General features: G+C 37.3%; 1 protein-coding gene across 5 annotated transcripts in view; it reads right to left on the bottom strand.

Annotated features, from left to right (window-relative positions):
• Positions 1 to 17683, bottom strand: part of mak (male germ cell-associated kinase) — a 31781-nt gene extending 14098 nt beyond the window's left edge. Inside the window, exons 1-6 of one of the 5 annotated variants that reach the window (XM_053674852.1) lie at positions 17456 to 17683; positions 10362 to 10560; positions 6099 to 6153; positions 5811 to 5932; positions 3158 to 3240; positions 2636 to 2768 (exon numbers count right to left, since the gene is read on the bottom strand). In XM_053674852.1, coding sequence (XP_053530827.1) covers positions 2636 to 2768; positions 3158 to 3240; positions 5811 to 5932; positions 6099 to 6153; positions 10362 to 10462 — 494 coding nt within the window. In that variant the 5' untranslated portion in view covers positions 10463 to 10560; positions 17456 to 17683. Of the gene's footprint in view, positions 1 to 2635; positions 2769 to 3157; positions 3241 to 3598; positions 3679 to 5810; positions 5933 to 6098; positions 6154 to 10361; positions 10566 to 17455 lie in introns of all 5 variants that reach the window. The other 4 variants (XM_017452831.3, XM_017452829.3, XM_017452830.3 and 1 more) reach the window with 4 other exon arrangements.
• Positions 17684 to 26117: the final 8434 nt, after the last annotated feature.

Here is a 26117-nt window from a genome sequence, read left to right as displayed (position 1 = left end):
ACGCACTGAGAGAAAAAAACAGAAACGATACTTCGCACCAAACAAAGACACACTAGGAGTTTAAATACTAAATGTAATCAAGGGGGTAACATAAAACAGCTGAAACTTTTAGGAAATAACGAATAACATAACAGGGGCGGAGACAGAACAGAAAGCAAAACAAAAAACCCATGTCAAAAGTAAACAAAGTCACTGAGAACCTGGAAGTGCGGACTGTCGCACTACGGGCTGTCGGCTGTTGAGGGGAAATCTGTGACACCATTGTATTAGGCCTTGTGCATCTATGACATACTCAGGCATTAAAGTAAATGTTTCATCTCTGAAATTGTGTTGATTTAAAAAAACAAAAAAACAAAACATGTTTACACTTAAACTGCAGAAACATATGTTTTATGTATTCTTAAACAGTCCTATAAGCTCTACCAATTTTTTCTGCATAAAATCTAATATCAATATATCTATCTATCTATCTATCTATCTATCTATATATCTATATCTATCTATATATATATATATATATATATATATATATATATATATACATACATACATACATACACTTATGTATACTTATTAAATTGTACCTCACAGAAGACTATTTTAGAATGCAATGGTGTTAAATTAACGTGTTATACAGTCCCCTTCAAAACTATAGGATTTTCCTTTGTTTGTGCTATACACTAAAGACGTTTGGGTTTGAAATCAAACAATGGATACGAAATAAGAGTTTTAGATTTCAGCTTTTATTTCCTGGTATTTACATCTAGATCTGCTAAACGATATAAAACAAAGAACCTTTTGTATCAGACCACCCAATTTTTAGGTGGGCAAAAGTATAGGAACAGATAAGTCTTGAAATAAATTAAAGTAAATAACACTTAATATGTGGTTGCATACCTCTTGCTTGCAATAACTGCATCAATCCTACACCTCATTCAGATCACCAAATTGTTGGTTTCTTCTTTTGTGATGCTTTTCCAGGCTTTTACTACAGCCTCTTTCAGTTTTTGTATGTGTCAGGGGGTTTCTCCCGTCAGTTTTCTCTTCAGGAAGTGAAATCCATGCTCGATTGGGTTAAGGTCTGGTGAATGACTTCCACTCCCCCCGATAAAGTCCTATGTTGAGTTGGCAGTGTGTTTTGGATCATTGTCTTGCTGCATGATAAAGTTCCTCCCAATTAATTTGAATGCATTTCTCTGATAATTGGCAGACAAAATGTTCCTGTAAACCTTTTGAGTTAATTCTGCTGCTACCATCATGAGTTACATCATCAATAAAGATTAGTAAGCCTGTTCCAGAAGCAGCCACGCAAGCCATGACACTACCTCCACCATGTTTCACAGATGAGCTTGTATATTTTGGATCATAAGCAGGTCCTTTCTGACTCCACAATTGGGCCTTTTCATTACTTTGGTAGAGGTTAATCTTGGTTCCAGAACTTTTATGGTTCATTCTCTGTAATTCTTTTCTCAAATTCCAATCTGGCTTTCCGATTCTTACTGCTGATGAGGGGTTTGCATCTTGTGGTATGGCCACAGTATTTCTGATCTCAAAGTCTTCTTCGAATGGTGGATTGTGATACCTTCAGTCCTGCCCTGTGGAGGTTGTTGGTGATGTAACTGACTGTTGTTTTGGGGTTTTTCTTCACATCTCTAAAAATATTTCTGTCATCAGCTGATTTTGTTTTCCTTGGCCGAGCCAGTCGGTGTCTGTTACTCAGTGGTTTCTTTCTTTTTCAGGGTATTCCAAATTGTCGTATTGGTTATGCCCAATGTTTGCACAATGCCTCTGATTGATTTTCCCTGTTCTCTCAGCTTCACAATGGCTTGCTTTTCTCCCATAGACAGGTCTCTGATCCACATGCTGGTTTATCATTTATCATAACAACTAATGCATTCTTCACAGGTGAAGGCTAAAACCAAGAGTAGATGTTCAGAGCTATTTATTCTTTAAACAATCACAGGACACACCTGGGTAACAAGAAACAACTGTCAGTAACATGTTTTGCTTGCCTACCAGTTGGGTGGTCTGATACAAAATGTGATGTGTTCTATGTCGTTTAACACATCTACATATAAATACCAGGAAATAAAAGCTGAAATTCTAAACTGGAAACATATTCATCTTTTGATCTCAAATCCAAATGTCTTCAGTCTACAGCAAAAAATTTTTGAATTGGCTTTGCCATTCCAATAGTTTCTGAGGGGAATCTATATGTTAACAGTCCCACTGTATAAGATTGCCAAACTGCTGTTGTATGTTTTGTTTAGTTTTAGTCTTGGACTGTTTTGTTTAGCCTTAGTACTGGATCTCTGAAACCTGTCTATATCTATGCGTCTTCATGATCTGCTAATCACGCTATGTCACAAGGTAGCTGAACATACTCTGAGAAATCTGTTAACTGTCCACTTCCACATACATGAGAACATTAGTGTCACAATGTTTGAAAGATAAGCAAGTAATGCTATGACAGCAACCCAGAAAGCATTGCCAATTATGCTCGCTTGGACTTCTGGCATAAAGCTGTGAAATTCCAACTACTGACATCAAATAAATAAACCTCTTTATCAATATTTCACATTTACTGGATTGCCAGATTTATGTCTCCATGAGAAGAAAGTGAAAGATCTCTCACCATCGTGTGGAGACATAGTCTGTATAGGGAGGCCGAGAACGGATCTCTCTGGCCAGACCAAAGTCTGCTATTTTCACCAGTTCAGGACCCATACACAGCAGATTTTCTGGCTTTATATCCCGATGGAAAAATCCTGAATCAGCAAACCAATTCACACATAACAATTATCAGTAGACATGACAAACTGTATGGATGTACTTCAAAAATAGAATTACAAAAACACAGTAATGCAATGTAGGTAAACATGGCACATGATGCTCAGGAATATCAGTGAACAAACAGAGACTTTTTCGCTATAAAAGCACTTTCTATTGCTATTTCTACTGTTCTATTTCTATTTGAGGTTTACATGGAAGGCTATTTATATTAAGTAATAGTATTTATATAAAATGCTTAGAAACAGTAGACAGGTTTGGAAATTTGACATTCAGAGCACTATGTAGGACCTAAACAAGATAAAAGAGAAAGTAAAGAAGCTCTAGTGAAAAGAACCAAACAAGATACAAAATCATTCAATCTTACCATGCTTGTGCACAAATGCCAAACCAGAGAGCACTTGAACCATGATGTTCCTTATTTCATTTTCAGTGAACATCTTGTTTTCTCTGATGGCAGAGCATTTCATGCACATAAAAAGGGAGAAAAGAGAAAGGGAAGTGTAGAAGAGAGGAATAAAAAGAACCCCAAAAACACCCCACCCACAGGTTGTGCGAGACTATTTAAAATGAACTCTGAATTTGATTTTTTTCCCCCATACATATCAATTTAGACTGTGGTGTTAAAAATCAGGGCATCAGTTTTAAATGTGTGCCTTAGCCACTCACACATCCTGTCACTGAAGAGATAAAGAGAAATTCTGAGCCTTCATGGGTGTTCGTCAAACCCATGAATGATTGCTTGGCTCTCACACAGCTGTTCTCCTTTATTAAACATGAATATCACAGTCCTGAGACAATAACCTACCATGCTTATGAATAAATGATAGCCCCTGCAATATCTGAAAGGTTATATTCCTGATGACTGACTCAGGGAACAACTTGTTTCTAGAGACAAGAAAATTAACACAAATGTCAAATGACTCCAGGATTAATTCTAGGAGAAATCTTTACTGAGTTTATAGAGTATCAAAATATATAGCCAGACATTTAATTTCAATAATGCTGAGTAATCACTAGGATTACATTAGCAATAATTTATAGTTTTATGTGAAAATTAAGAAACAATCAGAAATTGCAAGTGATTTGTGTTTGCCAGTTTAGTGGAATGTGAAGGTGAAAAAAGAAAGTGTTTTAGAAAAAAAATGATTCTATTGTTTATGGGTAGTGCACATGACATCTACATATGTCTTTCATATGTCTGATATAAACCATACAGGCAGGTCCATAAGTATTTGGACAGTGACACAATTTTCATAATTTTTCCTCTGTACATCACCACAATGGATTTGAAATGGCACAATCAATATCTGATTGAAGTATAGACTTTCAGTTTTAATTCAGAGGGTTTAAAAAAATTATTGCATTAAAAGTTTGGGAATTATAGCCATTTTCCCCCTCCATTTTCAGAACAAAATGGCTCAAAAGTTATGGATGATAGACTGATAAGCAGTTTCATTGCCAGATGTGGCAAGTTTTCTCATTATTTCATGACAAATTAAGGAGATAAAAGGTCTGGAGCAGATTCCAAGAGTTGAATTTGCATTTGGTAGCTGTTCATGAGAACTCTCAATATGCAGGAAAAAAGGGGTGCTAATGCAAGGGAAGGAGGCCATCATTAGGCTGAAAAAAACAGACCTATCAGTGAGACAGCAGAAATGTTATGAGTGGCCAAATCTATAATTTAGTATATTTTTAAATAAATAAATAAATAAATAAATAAATAAATAAATAAATAAAGCACTGGCGAGCTCAGCAACACCAAAAAGGCCTGGAAGACTACGGAAAATAACTAAAGTGGATGATCGCAGAATTCTTTCCTTGTTGACGAAAAACCCCTTCACAACATTTAGCTAAGTGAAGAACACTCTGGAGGAGGTATGCATATCTTTCGTCTACAATCAAGAGATACCTTTATGAACGTAAATACATATGGTTTACCTCAAGATGGTAACACTCAAGAACAGAAAGGCCAGATTAGACTTTGCTAAACAAAAACCTCTAAAACAAAGCCTGACCAGTTCTGATGCAAGATTAACTTGTACCAGTATGATGGGAAGAGAAGAGTATGGAGAAGGAAAAGAAGTGTTCATGTTCCAAAGCATACCACATCATCTGTCAAACATGTGCAATGTTGTGGCTTGGGCATGTATGGCTCCAAGTGGAACTAGGTCACTGGTGTTTATTGATGATGTGACTGCTGATAGAAGTATCAGAGTGAATTGTGAAGCATACAGAGCTATACTTTCTGCTCAGATGCAGTCAAATACTGCAAAACTGGTAGGGTGGCACTTACATACCGCAAAAGCAAACCAAGGACTTATTAAGGCAAATAAATTAAATGTTCTTCAATGTTCGATGACCTAAACACAACTGAAAAAACTGAAGGCAGAAACACCCACAAACAAGCAGCAACTGAAGGTGGCTGCAGTAAAGGCCTGGCAAAGCATCTCAAGGGAGGAAAATCAGCATTTGTTGATGTCCATGGCTTCCAGATTTCAGGCAGACATTTACTGCAAGTATTAAAAATAATCCAAATTTTCATAATTATTTTAGTTTGTCACTTACAATTACTTTTGAGCCTGTGAAAATGGAGGGACTCTGCAAAAAGTGGTTGTAATTCTTAAAAGATTAATGCAATATTTTTATGAAACCCCTCGAAATAAAGCTGAAAGTCTACATTTTTTTGCTCATTTCAAATCCATTGTGGTGGTATACAGAGGCAAATTTATGAAAGTTGTGTCACTGTCTAAATACTTATAGACCTGGCTGAATATGCAGACAATTATACAGAAGTAACACAAGTGTAAACTGTTATTTTAGACTGTTTCATCAATGATGTCTTTATAAATAAGCTTTGTAGTTCTCATGTCACTGTTCATGAAGGTCATATGTCATCTAGCCCTATGAACACTACCTACTTTAAGTAATGTAGGTAAAATGTTAAAAACAAGTAAGTAAAAACAAGTCTTGAGTCAGTCTGTAAAATCTACAGAACTCTTCATAAAAAATCTTCATACCTGTCTTTCATCAGCTGGTAGAGATTCTCTTTCATGTACTCAAAAATGAAGTACAATTGGTCATTTTCTCTGATTACTTCCTTTAGTTTCACCACGTTGGCATGATTCAGTTTCTTTAGTGACTGAAACACACCAATATTCATTTGAAATATTTCAGTGAAGGCAAATGTGATGGTATTATATGGTATAATCAGAATGAATATTATTATTTCAGTGGACAGTGGTAGTGATTATGATTATGATTATGAGCTCAATAATTCACTTTCATGGTCTAGTTGCAGTTCGCACCTTCACTTCTCTCAGGTTCATACACTCCTCCCAGGAGAAGAACTTCCTCTTCATTCTGTGAAAGAGAAAGAATGGATAAGCTCAATTTCCATGGCTTCATTAGCAACAACAGACCACACATTAGTGTTAAACTTTGTATTAATACACAAGTAAAATGTGCCAGTTCTTTTGCCATTTGTATGGACTAAGCTATAATAGGTGATCAAAACAGTCATTCTATGTCAAGCAAAAGTTAACAGTAAAGAGCATCTTCTAATAATTACAGAACTATTTTTCTGCATTTAAACATGACATTTGACAATGATGTCAAATGTCAGTTTCTGCCATCCTAATCCTTTCCCCATCCTAAAATTCCCTAAAATCTTGATCTAGCACTTTCATGCATGTCCACGGACATGGTGTTCTTATGGCCTATTTGAACACTTGGTCTGTGTTTCTCACTGCTTTGATACTGTTTAAGCATCTCTAACTAGCACATTTCACCTGGGTCATTATCACCATCCCTTTACATGTAATACACAGGATGTGATGTTCAACAAATCAATACATTTATGTATTCAACCACTTGAGTTTATTTATGACATGCGTCTTCCCTCTGCTTATGCCGTATTCTCAATGACTTCCTATTGATTCATGCATAAATGATAATAAATGGCTTCTGTCGAACGGTACCATTCATATGACCAAGAATTGTGTCAGCATTAATGGTCAGTAGCACTTAAATATTTTATATTGATACACTATACTATATTGATACACAATTTTTATACACTCTTAATTTCCAAATGTTTGTTGTTGATTTTTTTTTTCAATAGAATCATTTGCCTGAAAAGGTGTTTATTTATTGTTTATTTTGGCTCCGTCAAAAAAATTACTCCCACAAAGCCACAGCTGGAGTGTTGCATGTTGCCATGCCAATGCACAGACTGACTGACAGCCCATAGTAGGTGTAATAATGGTTTCAGTGAAACAAAATATTGTGAGAATTGGAATTTTTCAAACACAGAAAAGAAGAGTGATACAAAGAGGCAAATATAACAGTGCTTTTATACTAAATATCAGCACTCTTGGAACACCACTTGTCAAATTAGTGGACTAGAATTAATTTTGTATACATAATACATAAAAATATAATTCTAATTAAAGCTGCAAGCAGCAATGAATGGGCCCTTGCACCCGGGTGCACATTGGGGCTGCTCTGCTAGGGGAATGGCGTTCCATTTTTTAGCACTTATATGTTGTTAGGAGTTTATCACATTGTAAAACGTAATTTCCTGTTGACATCAGGTGGCGCTATGACTATAACTGAATATTGGCATGTAGATGTCTTCAGGCCAGAATTAGTATAAAACATATGAAGTTTGGTGCAGATTGAACATTGTATGTTTGATATAATGCAAAACGTGTCACTTCCTGTTGGCAGTAGGCGGTGCTATGACTATAACTGAATATTGGCATGCATGTAGGCTCAGGCCAGATTTTGTACAAAACATGTGACATTTGGTGCAGATTGAACATTGTATGTCTGAGTTAGTGTAAAACATGACAGTTCATGTTGCCAACAGGTGGTGCTATGACTATAACTGAACATTGGCATGTAGATGTCTTCAGGCCAGGACTTTTATCAAACATGTGAAATTTGGAGCAGATGGGACATTCTCTGTTTTAGTTATAAGAACTTCCTTTTTCATAGCGAAACACAGAAATTTGTGAGAGCGCCACACCCAGGCCATGCAGTGAAACCTCAAAAGCTTTGAAATTTAGCATCATCAATGCCTTTAGATGAGACTGACCAAATATGATGCCGATCTGATGAAAGCTCTAGGAGGAATACGTTAAAATACGAGGCCTAGAAATGGCAAAAAAAGGAGCAGAAATTTAAGAGAAAAATCAAAATGGCTGACTTCCTGTTGAGTTTAGGGTATGGGTTCAGGGGACGTTTTTGTACGTATTGGCTTCTTATACATGTTTACCGAATTTCGTACATGTAGGGGAAGGTAGCGCAAGGCGCACATCGGTGAAATTTTGTAGGTGGCGCAATAGAGCCATTTGGCCACACCTAAGTTTAATAACCAAATAAATGTATAATTTTGCCATACTTTAATAAGTGTGCCAAATATCCTGAGTTTTCAAGCATTCCAAAGGTGTCAAGTGTGCATTTAAAACATAGGGGGCGCTATGGAGCCTATGAGGCACAACTATGATAAAATGCAACGTCACGTCAATTAATGTCGTAAGACAAATGCATATGTAAAGTTTCATGGATTTTCAGCCATCTTAAGTCTCTCAAAACACAGTGGGGAAACTTTGAAAATCCAACATTTTATCCAACATGGCCGACTTCCTGTTGGGCGGAGTCAGATACACCCATGTGAATCCAATAGGTACACCCATATAGATCCAATAGGGCTTCACACCAGCAGTGCTCGGGCCCTAATTAAAGCTGCAAGCAGTGATGAATGGGCCCTCGCACCCAGGTGCACGTTGGGGATGCTCTGCCAGGGGAATGCCATTCCATTTTTTTAGCACTTTTTGCACTTGCATATTGTTAGGAGTGTATCATGATGTAAAATGTATCATTTCCTGTTGCCAGCAGGTGGCGCTATGACAATTACTGAATCTTGGCATGTAGCTGTCTTCAGGCCGGGACTTTTATCAAACGTGAAGTTTGGAGCAGATTGGACATTCTATGTTTGAGTTATAAGAACTTCCTTCTTCATGGCGAACCATCAACATTTGTGAGACCACCACACCCACTTCACAATTTAGTATCGTCTATGCCTTTAGAGGAGACTGACCAAATCTGTTCAAATCTCTAGGAGGAGTTAGTTAATGTACGAGGCCTGGAAATGGCAAAAAATGGAGCAAAAATTTCGCTTTGCTTGTATTATATCGCTTTGCTTGTATTATTTCGCTTAGTCACTTTGGATAAAAGCGTCTGCTAAATGAATAAATGTAAATGTAAATGTAAATTTAAGAGAAAATCAAAATTGCTGACTTCCTGTTGGGTTTAGAGCATGTGCTCAAGAGACGTTTTTGTACATATTGGCAAGATACATATGTTTACCGATTTTCGTACATGTAGGTGAAACGTGGCTTTTCACATCTGTGAAATTTTGTAGGTGCAACAGTTGGTGCCTGAAAGCTTATCCAGGCAGGGATGTAGACCTGCCTGCATATGCAATAAGAGTTATGTAACCTAAAGCATGCTGTAGTGATATTGCCCATTTGTTGAGGTTGCACCAAGGTAAAATAGGCCTGCGCACTTTCACTCCCTTTTTCACCATCACTGGAGTATCATTTTGCATGGTAACTGTTTGTTCTGGACAGCTACAGTGTCTCAAAGGGTCATTTATAATTCAGCTTACTTACCCCTGTGGAAAGAAGAGACTTATAAGATGGTGTGGCCTAGCCTGTGCTCTTATCAGCTCTGGGTTTACTATGTTTATTAAAATTATAATGTTAGTATAGGGAATGATACTGAAGCTCAGTTTATGGTGTGTCGATGAATGTATTTATTTACAACTATGGTATGTTTGGGTACAGAGTGGAGATTCTCTAGCACTATGGGCTTGACATTCTTTGCAGGAACTTTGCAAGGACTATATTGAGCTCAATCAATATCAGAATAAAAATATATACAGTATACCAAACCACATCACCTTCATAATTCATCTGTGACTTTTAGATGACAGGCTTCTCTGACCACATCACATCAACCACCAGACTTCTATCTTCTTATTATTACTCAATGTTTTTTGGAATGACAGAAAACATGCACATAAAGGTGTGATATCAAAGGTGTGACATACATTTGGCCATATAGTGTGTCATAATATAATTTTTTCCCACTTCATTTTCAGATTTTTCTTACTTTTATGTTACATCATCATAAAAAAGCAATATTCTTATTTTGTCTACATTTTATATCCCAGTTTTTTTTTCAGGCTTAAAGGCAAATGCGTAAACACTCAAACACGTCTCGAACATGTATATTAAAAAAAGCTGACAAACTCGGATGTATGAAGTACATGTAGGTGATTTGCATAATCTGAATGGAGCACCAGGAAAATCAACAAAAGTAGATGAGTAACTCACTACATGTAAATAGAAAATAAATTAAATGTAAATTGATTCGATTTTGTGTTCCTTAATACCCTTGTTTGATATCCTCATGCACTGCACATTTCTTACACACCAATACACCTGACACAATTCCTGAATCTGGGATTGTAAATCACAGACTTTAAACTTTCTTTGTACCTCTTGATGGCGACCAACTCCCCAGACTCATTGCTTCTGCCCATAAGCACACTGCCGTAGGTGCCATCCCCCAGCTGCTTCAGTGTGGTATAACGGTTCATCCTTGTTCATGCAGCGCCCTCTCTCTCCCAGATGGAAAAGAATACAGCTCACACATATACAACTGTGCAAACTATATTTCTCAGGCCATTTCCTATGACTGCTCTAAGGCAATAGAGAATAGAGACAAAGAACAAATTATGATATACACCAATCAGAGATAATATTAAAACTACCTGCCTAATATTACTACACAATATTATATCTATACATATACAGTGTATATATACACACAGGTACATCTAAAAAACTTTTAAGATCCATATATTGAATGGGATGTCGTGTTTTCGGGTGGTATATCAAACCTGTCATGGAAAAGTGCTTCGGAACTGTATCTCCTCTTGATGGCAAATTTTATGTTTTTATCAGAAACTTTTTAGTATTTCCAAATGCTAACATGATTGCCCTTTGCCGGGCAGCGCCATGATAACCATCGGCTAGATCGAGAGTGAAGTCTGAGCACTGAGCACTAACGGGCGGGGCATGGCGGCATATATTTTTGGCCTTTTTTTCTCTTTCAGCCAAAAACCGGAAATTTTTCAGACCGAAAATTTTCGTATATATATCACAGTAATAGCCATAACATTAAAACCATGTGCCTAATATTGTAAAAGTCCCCCTTGTGCAGCCAAAACAGCTCTGACTCATCAAGACATGCACACCACAAGACCTCTGAAGGTGTGTTGAGGTATCTGACACTAAGATGTTAGCAACAAATCCTTTAAGGATGTAGGTCCTTCAGGTTTTCAAGCATATTTAGGCGTCAAAAATGTGATTAGTTTCATATTGAAAACTGTCAGGCGACCATGGACACGCCCTTCAACGAGAACTCAAAAGCTTCGGAATATAGCAAATATGATGTCGATATGATGAAATCTCTAAGAGGAGTTTGTTAAAGTATGAGGCCTGGAAATGGCAAAATCTGTGTAAAAATTGAAGAGAAAAATCAAAATGGCTGACTTCCTGTTGAGTTTAGGGCATGGGCACCAGAGACTTTGTCGTACATATTTGCATGTTACACATGTCTACAGCATTTCATACTTGTGGCTGAAACGTAGCGCAAGGTGCACATCACTGAAATTTTGTAGGTGCTATTATCGAGTCATTTTGCCACACTCCATTCTAAAACCTGTATCAGATGTAAATGTTCACCACTTTTCAGGTTTCTCCAAAGTTGCATGAGTTTTTGAGCATGTTTAGGCCTCAAAAATGTGATTCATTTCATACTGAAGTTTATCAGGACACCACGGACACGCCCTTCAATGAAAACTCAAAAGCTTCGCAATATCACATCGCCTAGGCCTTTAGATTAGTCTGACTCAATGTTCAGTCTTTGAAGTCTGCTCCTCTTAACTATATTTAAAGATACACTATTAGACATTTTCCAAATTCTCCAAAGCCAATTCTCAAACCCCTCTGCGTATACTGTGTATATATCTGAATAATCTCATATAGGATGTAATTGGGTGAATTCATTTACCCGCCGATCAGGATTTTTACAGCTGATACGATTTCTTGTCATCTTGATCGACCGAAACCGATCCAGATACCAATCTTTTTTTGTTTAAGCTTTAATCAGGAGGTCTATCATAAACAGTTAAATGTAAGCTCTCTGCTCATGGACACTTTAAATTAAATTAAAATAACAGCAATGGCAAATACTGCTGGTTAATTGATAAATAAACAAGCATAAAATATTTATTTTTAAATATCTTAAACAATAAAGAGTCCTAATTAAAAGTAGGCTAATATAAAAATTATCCATATTAGGTAAAAGAAGGCTAATAGCCTTCTAAAGAAATAGCCTACTAAGATATTCAAATTGATATTAAACGCAAGCCATAGTAATTAAACATTATTTCACTTCTCATTTTATTTATATTTTATGAATTTATTACAGTCTATTTTTATATTAAATTATTTATTTATAACATTTTATATCTGTACATTTTATTAGTTTTTTTGTTTGTTTGTTCATCAGTTTTAGATCGGTTCCCCCAGTACATTGTTACCATGTCTGCTGTTAATATTGTGTTTTTTGGGGGGATTAAATCAAAACATTTTCATGTTTTGATTTAATCCCCCCAAAAAACACAACTGGAGTTGACTTTTCTAGTGATCTCTGGCAACTGTGAGCTTAAATGAAGTGAATGAGCTGTCTATTAGAGTTGGTGAAGAGAGTGAAGAGAGAGCGGAAGCATACTGTATGTTTGCAGACTGAACAGTTACTACTCTTGATTATAATTGGTGAGAAACGCCACCTTGTAGCGTTAGCATTATTATTAAATTACTGGCGCCCGAAGCCACTGTGGCTACAGGAGAATGTCACAGTCACAGGTTCAGGTCATTTTGCATGATCAATAAAAGAAGGTGGTTTGTGAGATTGGCAGGATGAGAGACGCAGATGATGTACAGTGTTACTCGTCATCATAATGGCTTCTTTGCAGTATTTGCACACTTGTTCGAAGGACTGAGGCAATGAAAAGCAGTGTGAAAGTAACTGTTGCACATTTTGGACTGTAGTTTTTATTCCGATTGTATTATACAACTCCGAACATGTCACTCGCACTGGTGCGCCTAAATATTTTTTCACAGTCGCATAAAGTAGATTTCAGTCGCAAATGTGAGTGAAATGGTCATACTGTAGAGCCCTGGTATGTGAATTCAGGCCCAGACATCTATCAAAAATGTGAAGCTTGGAGCAGATTGAACATTGTATGTTTGAATTATAACAACTTCCAGTTTCATGGTGAATCAACGAAATTTGTGAGACCGCCACGCCAACATTGTGCAGTGAGAACTTAAAAGCTTCACAATTTAGCATCATCAATGCCTTTAGATGACACTGACCGAATATGATGCAGATCTGATGAAATCTCTAGGAGGAGTTCGTTAAAGTAAGAGGCCTGGAAATGGCAAAAAAATGCAGCAAAAATTTAAGAGAAAAATCAAAATGGCTGACTTCCTGTTGAGTTTAGGGCATGGCTTCAAGAGACTTTTCTTATGTATTGGCACATTACACATGTGTAACGAATTTTGTACACGTGAAACGTAGTGCGAGGCGCACATCTGTGAAATTTTGTAGGTGGCACTATCAAGCCATTTTGCCACACTCAATTCTAAAACCTGTATCAAATGTAATTGTTTGCCACTTTTAAGGTGCGTCCAAAGTTGCATGAGTTTTCGAGCATGTTTAGGCCTCAAACATGTGATTCGTTTGAGAACGGAAGAAGAAGAAGAAGAAGACGAAGAACAAGAAGAAGAAGGAGAAGAAGAAGAAACTGAGCAGATCCAATAGGGCTTCGCACCAGTGGTGCTCGGGCCCTAATAATAATAATAATAATAATAAACGGAGCAGATCCAACAGGGCCTTGCGCGAGCAGTGCTCTGGCCCTTTTGATTTCTCCAGTTTCAAAATTATGCAACACCTTCATGGCATGCATCTTTAGTACTTAGTAGAGCACCCTTTTGCTGTTATGACCTGCTGCAAATGAGATACATAGCTTCTGGCAGTGTTCCTGAGGAATCTTAGCCCATTTCTCATAAGCAATGTCCTCCAGTTCAGTAATATTCTTGGGTTTGCATGCTGCAACCGTCTTTTTAAAATCCCACCTGAGATTTTCGATGGGGTTCAAGTCAGATGACTGTGATGGCCCTGTAGATTCTTCCAGGACTTCTTCTGCAACCAAGCCTTGAGGGAATTTGAGGTATGCTTGGGATCATTGTCCTGTTGGAAGTTCCAATAATGCCCAAGCTTCAGCTTCCTAACAGACAGCATGAAATTTTCTCCTAGGATTTCCTGATACTTCAATGAATCCATCTTGCCTTGCTGCAGGTTTCCAGTGAAACAGGATGCAAAGCAGCCCCAGAGCATCACCGAGTAACCACCATGCTTGACTGTGGAGTGTTCTTTGTTCATTCTTCTTCCTCCAGAATTACTGCTGATCCATCGTGCCAAAAAATTTTGTTTCATCGCTCCACAGAACAGAATCCCAAAACTTCTGTGGCTTATATATATGATTTTGAGCCCACTTTTCTTGTGCTTTTGGGTCAGTAGTGGTGTACGTCTTGGTGTTCTGGCATGGAAACCTTCTGCATTTAGTACATGCCTTACTGTGCTAACTGAAACCTTAGTGCCTGATGCCACCAAGTCTTGCTGCAGGTCTTTTGCAGTCACTCGAAGGTTTTTCACAACCTGCCTTCTCAGAAATCTGGTTGCAGCCATGGATAGCTTCCTTTTTCTGCCCCGTCCAGGTATTTCAAGTATTTTCACCTGGTGCAACTTCACCTGTTTTGCATATTTGTGCTGTTGTGAGGGATTCTATTCAGAGGGTTGAATAATTTTGAAACTGGAGAAGTCATTATAAGTTGCATTTTCAGTTGAATTTGGGGAAACCACTTAAAACATTCGTTGTGCTGAACTATTTCAATTACTTTTGTTTGATTTGTTAATTGCAAACAGCTGAAAGTCTGTAAATGTTGACAATAAACCTAATTTGCATTGGGGGTTGAATCATTTTGATTGCAACTGTATATAAAAGTTATATAGACTAGATATAACTAACTTCAAACTAACTGTTCCTCAGTGGTAGAATGAACTTCCAACCTCAATCTGGACCGCAGAATCTCTCACCATGTTCAAAAAACAGCTAAAGACCCACCTCTTCCGTGAGCACCTAACCAACCTATCCATCCATCCATCCATCCATCTTCTACCGCTTACTCCTTTTCAGGGTCACGGGGAACCTGGAGCCTATCCCAGGCAGCATCAAGCACAAGGCAGGGTACACCCTGTATAGGGTGCCAGTCCATCGCAGGGCCCAATCACATACACACTCATTCATACACTACGGACACTTTAGACACACCAATCAGCCTACCATGCATGTCTTTGGACTGGGGGAGGAAACCCCCACAGCACAGGGAGAACATGAAACTCCGCACACACATGGCCCCAGCAGGACTCAAACCCCGGACCCTGGAGGTGTGAGGCGAACATGCTAACCACTAAGCCACCGTGAGCCCCACCAACCCATAATAAATAAATAAATAAATAAATATTACTCTGCCACTTACACCTCTACTCTGCGCACTTTGCTTCTTCTGGAACTCAATTAATGGATCTTGTATAGTAGCACTACTTGTATTGTTCTCTGCTTGATATATCGCTTTGCTTGTATTTTCTCATTTGTAAGTCGCTTTGGATAAAAGCATCTGCTAAATGAATAAATGTAAATGTAGATAAGTCAGGAAAAATAGGGGCTAAATTTTACAACTAAAAAGGATACACAAGCTAGGAAAAGAGGCAGTTATAAAGGCAAATGATGGGTATATACAGTACAATGTTCAATAAGATTTATGACACATTCAGAAAGAAAAAGACACCACTTAGATTTTCACTATTTGACCAGTTTTGTTACTTGTGATGAAGAACAAAATCCAGGCAGGGATATTGTTGAAACCTAACACAATGCCTCGTTATAAAATATTTTTTTTTGTCTTAATTGTCCTATTGATACACAAACTCTTGCACTACACTATGCCTTGTTCAATTGGACCCTATGAAAGCATATTTCATAAAATCGGTGCAATCCAATTTATACCAATCAAATGATCACAAAATAATGTCAAAGTAATATAAACAGGTCTCCCAAAAGTTTTTTGTTCTGTGGTGGAAGGAACCAAGAGAGCAAATCTAAGAGGATTACAAATGTGGCAGGATTCAGTCTCTCCTATGCAGTGGTCTACAGGCATGCTGGTAAAATAGAGAGGAAGTTCGTAAAAGTCGACACAAATCTAGAAAACAAAGCTTTTATGTAACACATTATTTTCACCTTGACATCATCAACCTGACCTGTGTTTTACAGGTACAGAACCATGTCCTAAGGTTAATGATTAAGGTAGGTGAATTGACACAGATGGAGAGTGTAAGTAAGATCTTGCGTCAGTATAATGCTGTCAGTTCCTGATTAGCCTGCCTGCTAATTGGATTTTAAACAGATTTGAAGCTATTTTTTAAATACTGTACTTGCTGCAGTGCCTATTTTGCATTTTATACCTGACTCAAATCATGAACTATTTAACAGAATTACTAAAACACCATCATACACCTTTGTACTTTAAATAACATTTACTAATGCACTGTCAGTAAAAAAAAAAATCATAGCAAATTAAATTATATGTATTGATTAGAAGTGCTGAGCTAATTAATCTAGGTGATACTATTACAACTTCAAATGTATTTGTGTAAAAAAAAAAAATCGCAAATCTCAATACTAAAACACATCTAAGTACAAAGTGAGAAATTACAATGTAACCAAAGTTTTCACCCTCTGCGGTACAAATGCATTTTCCTAAAATTATAAATTTATCTATTTTAAAGCCAGTGGATTTAAGGTAGCCTTAGCCTATCTGTAGTGGTTTGCTGGACTACACTGACTGAGGTTGCCAAGTAATCAGTTAGAAAAGGGTTTAGGAGGCCTTAGGCAGTGTTCTCAAGGTCGATGAATGATGTAATCTAACACGTTCTCTATAGCGTAGGCTAAATCATAATATTAAAAATATAATAATGTACTGTGAGAAAATCAGTTTACACGAGAAGTTTGAAGTTGAGTTTTCTACCATTAAATGTAATAAGTGTGATCACACGAAGCAAAGCGATATTACACGAAAGTTAAACCACCAATCCATGACACTATAACCTGGCTCTTGAAGTGCGGCATATGGCTAATCTGAACAACCATTAAGTAATGCTAACGTTACATGGCAACGTTCGTTTTTTTCGTTGTTTGAACATTAATTTAAAATATTAAACCATGACACCAAGCTAAACTAGCCATAACTGGATTAGGATTAATGTGATTAATGTGTCTCACACATTAGGATTGTGAGACAGCTAGAATGTTATAGCTTTAACAGCTAACTTGGTAATTCAGTTGTTTAAACCAGCCTATATTTTAACTGATCTAAAGCTTTTCCCCTTTTTTGAAACTCACCGCCCTTTTCCGTTGTCTGGGACTGAAGATAGTGAAGTTGTGTGTAAGATAAAGTTAAATTAAGTCGTCTGTCCAGATAAGGCGTGTACCATCCTCTCCATGGCAACGAGGACTCTAGCGCGACGACCACGCTGTGTCACGTGGACAGGCAGGGGCTCGTGGTATATGTTGTTTGCCAGCGCCAAGACGTTTCCGGAGATTTGTATAACGTTGGTGTGTAAACTCTTTTTCTGCTTTCGGATTAACATGATTCCTCCTTATGTAAGCCACTATTCGATGCAAGAATCTAGTCTATAGATCACATATGTCAGGTTGCCTGTTTAAAACGAGAAACATTCCGAATATTTCAGTATTCGGGTTTTGTTAGCACCTTAAAAAAATCTCATGATCACCGGTAGGTGGAGGCACCGCTGTACACAACCTAGCAAACATTTCATTCGTCTCTGAGCCTAATGCCCGCTGCTGGTCGTGTCTCTGTGTCACTGGGCTGGTTTTGACCAGTTACAGCCGGAAGGATATTTTTGTCGTTCGTTTAAATAAGTAAGTATACGCCTTAGTATGCATACAAATACAAGATCTAGGTCTACTGGTTATAATAAAATATGTAGTTAACTAACCTAAAAATGTATACATGTAGAAAAAATTGTAAATAGGCCTATAGTTAATTAATAAAATAAACATTAGGTTTTGATATATCAATAATATATTGGTAATATATTTTGCAGCAGTGAATTAAGTTAGGCCTAGTCATCCTCATAGCTACACTTCATTTATAGTATAAGAACATTTTTGATCATGGTGAAAATTTTATTTTTATTTTTATTTTATTTATTTATTTTTTTTACTTTTCAAATATATGGGTTGTTTTGGTTTAATACAGAGATTTGGTATTGAGCTGCGTTTGTCACACAGAGGTGATAAGCTTGCTAGCTTGCTAATCGCACTAATTGTGTTAAGTTTAGCTCAAATTGAAGGGAATGACTAGCTTTTTAGAACCAAAGCTCCACACAACGTACTGTTATTTATAAAATAATTATTTTGGTATGTCTTTCTGCACTGCTATTGAAATTCTGTTGCAAATGTAAAATCATTCAATAACGTAACACTTTTGATAGATTACTGTTTGGTTAATTTATATTGATATTACATTTTTAATGTAATGTTATATTTCATAAGGATTTAAAACAAATGTTTATTAATACTGCCCATGTACCTCCCCTGCTCCACTGTTAGTAGTGCATTTTTAAAAAATATGAATGTCCATGTGAATTAAAGTATATAGTATAAACATTATAATGTTTATGCTATGTGTATAGAAAAACATATACATGTATTCAGTACATTTATGTTGCAAATGGCTACTGTGTTTCAACTCAATTATATAACCCTCACTAAAACATTTTCATTATTTACTGTTACTATTTTCATCATCTTCTTCTGTAGTTTGTTGCAACACTGTTGTTGTAAACCAGTTATAATATGATATTTTAAATGTCATTATTTCTATTTATTATTAAAAAAATAATTGCCAACATGTTCTTGTACAAAACTACTGTGTTAATAATAATATATGTTAAAACTTACAATGTATAAAAGTTGGAAACTATGGACAAACAGAGTAGTTAAAAAAATTATGTGGAAAGCTTTTCATAGAATTATAAATAGTATTTTTCTGTAGAAAATAATTAATTCACTATAAAGCAGGCTTTTAGATTTTATTTCCAAAATATTTGTATAATTGGAGTACGGAAAATGCACTGCATTCTGAATAAAGTAGTTTTTTCTTTCATTGAGAGGCTGTGATAGGAAAATACAATTTTATGAAGATTAAACACCCCCTTTCATTGATATATTCAGGAAGAAATAATGTGTTCTATTATAAAATTGATAAACCAGATAAACTTGCTTGAATTGGCTATAGAAACACATGCATGCTTAAATAAATGTTTACACGGCATATTATATCAAGTAGATCCCATATTAATTAGAAATGAGTCAAATGAGCCAGTAATCACTTATTTCTTGGTCCATTGGCATATCCTGCATTTGCTTAGAAGGATATACACCAATCAGCCATAACATTAAACCAACTTACAGGTGAAGTGAATAACATTGATTTTGATGTTACAGTGGCACCTGACAAGGGGTGGGCTATTAAGCAGCAAGTGAACAGTCACTTCCTGAAGTTGATGTGTTGTAAGCAGGAAAAATGAGCAAGCATAAGGATCTGAGCAACTTTGACAAGGGCCAAATTGTGATGACTAGATGAATGGGTCAGAGCATCTCCAAAACGGCAGGTCTTATCAGGTGTTCCTGGTATGCAGTGTTTGGAATCTACCAAACATGGTCCAAGGAAAGGCAGCCGGTGAGCTGGCGACAGGAGCATGGGTGTCCAAGGCTCATTGATACGCGCTGGGAGAGAAGGCTGGCCCAACTGGTCCGATCCCACAGAAGAGCTACTGTAGCACAAACTGCTGGAAAAGTTAATGCTGGTTATGATAGAAAGGTCTCAGAACAAACAGTGCATTGCAGCTTACTGCGTAAGGGCTTGTGTAGAGCCAGTCCAGTTACAGTGGCCAAGCTGACCCCTGTCCAGTGCTGAACGTGCCTACAATGAGCATATGAGTATCACAACTGGACCAAGGAGCAATGAAAGAAGGTGGCCTCGTCTGATGAATCATATTTTCTTTTACATCATGTGTATGGCCGAGTGTGTGTGTGTCGCTTACCTGTGGAAGAAATGGCACCACGATGCACTAAGGGAAAAAGGCAAGCTGGCAGAGGCAGTGTGATGCTCTGGGCAATGTTCTGCTGAGAAACCTTGTGTCCTGGCATTCATGTGCATGTTACTTTGACACCTGCTTAAACATTTTGCAGACCAAGTACACCCCTTCATGGCAACGATATTCCCTAATGGCAGTGGCCTCTTTCAGCAGGATAATGTGCCCTGCCACACTGCAAAAATTGTTCAGGAATGGTTTGAGGAACATGACACGGGTTCATGGTTTTGACTTGGCCTCCAAATTCCCCATCTCTCAATCTGATCGAGCATCTGTGGGATGTGCTGGAGAAACAAGTCCTATCCATGGAGGTCCCACCTTGCAACTTACATGACTTAAAGGATCTACTGCTAATGTCTTGGTGCCAGATTCCACAGCACACCTTCAGATGTCTTGTGGAGTCCATGCCTCGATGGGTCAAAGCTGTTTTGGCAGCACAAGGGGGACCTACACAATAAGCAGGTGATAGGCTGATCTGTGTATACAGTATATTGGTTTTAATTAGGTTAGGTTAGATAATCAGGCCTATTTCATATTTCTGAATCTCCCTCATTAGAATAACATTTTTCAATGAAATGGAAAAAATTATAGCTTATATGCAACAAATGCGTTTGAAAGCATTCTTGTAGAAGTATCATCAGCAACCTCAAAGAGGCTTTCAAGATTTGGTAGCACAAACTTCAAACACAACTCAGAGCACTTTAAGTCAATACAACCAGTCAACAAACACAAATGGATTCTGGTTTTCAAATCCTCTAGTAGCACTTTAGTGCTCTTGTATTGTCAGTGGTAAAAATGTGACCGGGAAAAAGCATACATAGGCCTAAAAGAGGGTGCACAGGTGCACATAGAAGAAGTCAAGCACCATTGTTACCAGACACACACACACACACACACACACACACGGCCCCATACAGAGAGGTTGCTGTTTTGTTCATTATATGTGAATAAATGTTGAAGTAGTATATGGCATATGCTTATATAAAATGGCATTCATATATAATATTTTATAAAGAAGACATCATCTGAGTGAGTTGAATATAACATTAAAAATAGGTTTGTCTATTATATATTCACCTGGCACCTGGGAGGATCCTCCTACCTAAACAAGAAACTCAGAAAGAGTGAAACAAAAACAGAAAAAAGAGCACTATTACACTGTTTTGACTTGAACTGAGGGCAAGGCATCAATCGTAGAGAAGTTAAGCGTGATTTAGTTTGCATTGGAATTCATTAAGCATCAGCGAGAAGGGGGAATATCCTGCAGCTGGCCGGATTTGGTTTCATACGGGCGCTTTTCATCCTCTCACGTCCATCTTACATTTGACATAAGAGGCCACACACACAATGTGACCCGAAGATGACACTCACAGTGTTTTTTTTTAATCATCTCAATGTGATGGCTTAAATTAGTCTAACTTAGTCTAACTTTAAATTCAGTGTCAATCTGTTTTCCACACATATTAAAACCACTGAATCTAGCAACAAAAAAAGTTTTAACTTATTAAAAAAGTTTTTAATTATTGTGTTAAAAGGTCATTGTGCTATTCTAGGCATGTGAATAATGACTGATCTGAAAGTTCAGATTCATTATAAATTGTTGTATGAAATGTGAATGTAAGCTAAGTATAGAGCAGATGCGAATACTGCAAATATGTTGACTCTCCATTTGACCAGTTTGATGAACTGTTTTCATAAGAAACCAAATGCTCCTTCAACTCAACCAGGAAAAGACGGTTGTTGACCTGCATGACATTCAGGCACTGGTGCAGAAATACTTCCAGCACAGCAAACAGCATTGAGGTTGAGCTCAAAATAAGTCAATCTTTAAGCTTGGAGTGTTTGTTGCCTAAACAGAGCAGTGGGCTGAGTTTGCTGTTTTACTGTGCGGACACAACATACAAATTCCTCTTAACTTTACATCTCCTTGTGATGCATTTATTTCCACTGACTCCTTTCATTTTATACATTTGTATTTAAGAAAAGAACAAAAGGCTTTCTGAAAGCATTACAGTCTCCAAATATTATTAAAAACCAAAACTCTCTCTGGATCTGCCTATTCATCTCGAGAGATTAATTAAACTATGCACACATATAATGAACAAACTTTCACCATGACAAAAGAAAATCATAAGCCATGTGGGTTCCTCAGGATCAGCCACCTGTCTATCCAGTTCAATCCTTCATTTGTGATGTTACACAATCCACAAATAAGCATTAGTGATGGCATTGTTTATAAACCAAGCTCACATCACGTTTTGTTTAATTTTGGCAAGTTGAAAAGGCTTGAAGTGTTGGTTTATACTTGGGGTGCCACTCTAATGACACACTGACCTTAAACTGGGACAACAAATGGAGTAGTGGAAGGAAACATGGGGGTGAAGGGTGAGTGTTTTGAGGGTGTAATGCTAGTTGTGGGTAGATTGAGTGCTGCTTAATTCAGTGAGAAGTCAACACCTGATCTTTGCTTTATTACCAAAGGGCTTCCCTTTCAGGGCTCAGTGGCAACTACTTCACACCATCCAGCTCTTAAAGACCTTGAGTTGTGTCTGATAACACACACCAGTAACACCCAATGGCCCCACCTGATGCTTATCTGGGATCTAGAACTCTAGCACAGAAAGCATCCTCTCATTACCAAGGCACCATAAACACTTTGGCTCTTTGCATCTGTAAAACTGGCGAGAGAGAGCTGACCTTGCAAAGAACAATGAGTTGACCTCAACACTCCTAGTCAGCACCCCATGAACGTTTATCAGACAAGACATTTGGACCACTTGAAACAATTCCAGAGATATGTTTATGAAAAAAAAGCATGATATCAGGGTGCTGATAAAGTGTAATCTTAAATCATGACCATGGAATTATAATATTCTCTCTATTTTATTTTTCACAGAAATTCATGAATTTTATAAATGTTTGTGGAAAATTTTCATACCAAAACATTGCATAAAAGTATTAAAAATGTATTAAATATTTTAAAAAAGATGATAATAATAAGCCAACTTTATGTCAACTTTATTGACAATAAGCCAACTTTATGGCTCAATAAAATCAGATTTGTCAGATGGAACCTTAATTCCAAAACTCATTTTGCTTGTAATACTGGGCTTAAATTTTTCTCATAAGTAATTTTTAAATTGTCTGTGTGATTTTATACATGATATACAAATTCACATTATATATATATATATATAATTTCTTCAGTATAACTGCAAAAACAATCCCATCCCCATTACATTTTTGTCAGCTTTAGACTGTCGCTGTCATTAATCAAACTCCAGTGATCATGCTTGTACTGAAACACACCTGACAGCCAGGTGTGACTGTGCAAAGAGTTTGTACTGTCCATTCTGTGCATGTGCGTCTGTTTATAGTGCGCATCAGATTACAAAGGTCAAAATTAGGTGCCGTTACCTCAACTCCGCAACACTGTGCAGTCTGCATTAAATACTTTCTCATGTGTGTTTGTGCTGGGCAGCTTGTGGTTGTTGTCAGTCTTTCCCCCTCATTACTCCACTTCAGACACTGAAGTGCCTTGGGGTCACAGCAGCCTAAAAACAGTGAAAGCTGCTGTAAGTCACTGGACTCAATTTTCATAATTTTGTCACTGTGCACCACCACAATGGATTTGAACTGAAGCAGTCAAAGATGTGATGTACACTTTCAGCCTTAATTCAAAGGGTTTAACAAAAATATTTCATTAACTGTTTAGGAATTACAACAATTTTTTACAGAGCCCCTACTTTCTCACAGGCCCAAAAGTAATTCAATAACTGACTTATAAGCAGTTTCATGGCCAGGCAGGGCCTGTTTCCTCATTATTTCCAGACAAATTAAGGAGATAAAAGGTCTGGCGTTGATTCCAAGGATTGAAATTGCATTTGGTTGTTCATGGGAACTATCAATATGCGGTCCAGAGAGGTGTCGATGCAAATAAAGGAGGGCATCATTAGGCTGAAAAACCAAAACGGACCTATCAGAGAGAGAGCAGAAACTTTAGCACTGGCCAAATTAATAATTTAGTACATTCTTAAAAAGAAGGAATGCACTGGTGAGCTCAGCATCACCAAAAGGCCTGAAAGACAAGGCACAACTAAAGTGGAAGAATGCAAAATTCTTTCCTTGTAGAAGAAAAACCCATTCACAACATCGTGCTTTTACTGAAACACCTGACAGCCAGGTGTGCCTGTGCGTAGAGTTTTTATTGTCCATCCTGTGCATGTGTGCGTGTTTATAGTGCGCATCAGATTACAGAGGTCAAAAATAGGTGCCGTTGCCTCAACTCAGCACTGCAGTCTGCATTAAATACTTTCTCCTGTGTGTTTGTGTTGGGCAGCTTGTGTTTGTTGTCAGTCTTTCTCCTTCATTACTCCACTTCAAACACTCAGCACCAGCCTGCTTTGGGGTCACAGTAGCCTAAAAACAGTGAAACCTGCTGTAGGTCACTGGAGAGAAGTTCATGAGTCCCTCAAAATGTCCCTCAAAAAGTCAAGAACACTCTGGAGGAGGTAGGAGTATCTTTGTCAAAGTCTACAATCAAGAGACGCCTTCAGGAATGTATGAATGTAAATACAGAGAGTTTACCTCAAGATGCAAACCACTGGTAACTCTCAAGAACAGAAAGGCCAGGTTAGACTTTGCTTAAAATCCTCTAAAATAAATCTACTTCTGTATTTATGTGGTTCTCTGTTTTGAGGCTCTGACTGGGTTAGAGTTTCAGTTTATTTAATTTTATTAGTGTTATTTCCTCAGCTTTACGTGCTACACTGTTATATTATTTGTTACAAGTCTTTAAAAGTTAAGAACATATATTTGTTATTGTGCGCAGACTGTTTATCAGACTTGAAGTCAGTAGGGGCTTTTTCTCTTACTGGAACTTTTTGTCCTGGTAATTTTGTTGTTTACTGCCAGTTTTCACATTGTGGACAACTTTTGGTTCTTGTGGGAAACACTGCTGTCTCATTTTTTTATGGAGACTTTGGGTGTGTGTGTGTTTGGGGGATTGTGAGAGTAAACAAAACATGCCAATGCTTTGAAGGATGTAAACTGGAACAGAGTAATGTTAGTCAATTGGGAATCTGTTTTTAGAGGATTTAAACCTAACATGGTGAACAAATTATATTATAGAATTCAGGCAATTTTACTGGGGTTATCTCATACAGTGTGGTAAGTAATAATCTGGAAATATCTTTGTAATATCAGTCTAAACTGTATTTAAAGAGAAGCAAATCAGTAAATGAATCACATGTAAATGAATCACATGAAAATGAATCACATGAATATGAATCACATGAAAATGAACCACATGTAAATGTATCATAGGAAAATGAATAAATAAATTAAAATATAAAATCCTCTAAAAGAGCCTGACCAGTTTTGATGCAAGATTAATTTGTACCAGGATCATACTAAGAGAAGAGTATGGATAAGGAAAGGAAGGGTATGGAGAAGGAAAGAAATGCTGCAAAACTGATAGGGTGGTGCGTCACACTATAGATGGATAATGACCCAAAACATACTGCAAAAGCAACCCAAGGGCTTCTTAAGGCAAAGAAATTAAACATTCTTAATGTCCGATGATCTCAATCCTATTGAACATGGTTTTCACTTATTGAAGACAAAACTGAAGGCAGAAACACCCACAAACAAGCAGCAACTGCAGCTCCAGTAAAGGACTGGCAAAGCACCTCAAGGGAGGAAACTCAACATTTGGTATTTTTAACAGGTTCAGCCCATGACCTGTTCGGCCTTCCCACACTGGACCAGTCTTCAGACCTCAGACTCCAGATCAACCCCTGCTTTGATAAAATCTATCTATCTATCTATCTATCTATCTATCTATCTATCTATCTATCTATCTATCCATCCATCCATCCATC

The sequence above is a fragment of the Ictalurus punctatus genome, chromosome 23 (assembly GCF_001660625.3).
Source record: "Ictalurus punctatus breed USDA103 chromosome 23, Coco_2.0, whole genome shotgun sequence".
Lineage (NCBI taxonomy): Eukaryota > Metazoa > Chordata > Actinopteri > Siluriformes > Ictaluridae > Ictalurus > Ictalurus punctatus.
Note: the sequence above shows the minus strand (reverse complement) of the source record. Positions and strands in the feature narration are given on the sequence as shown.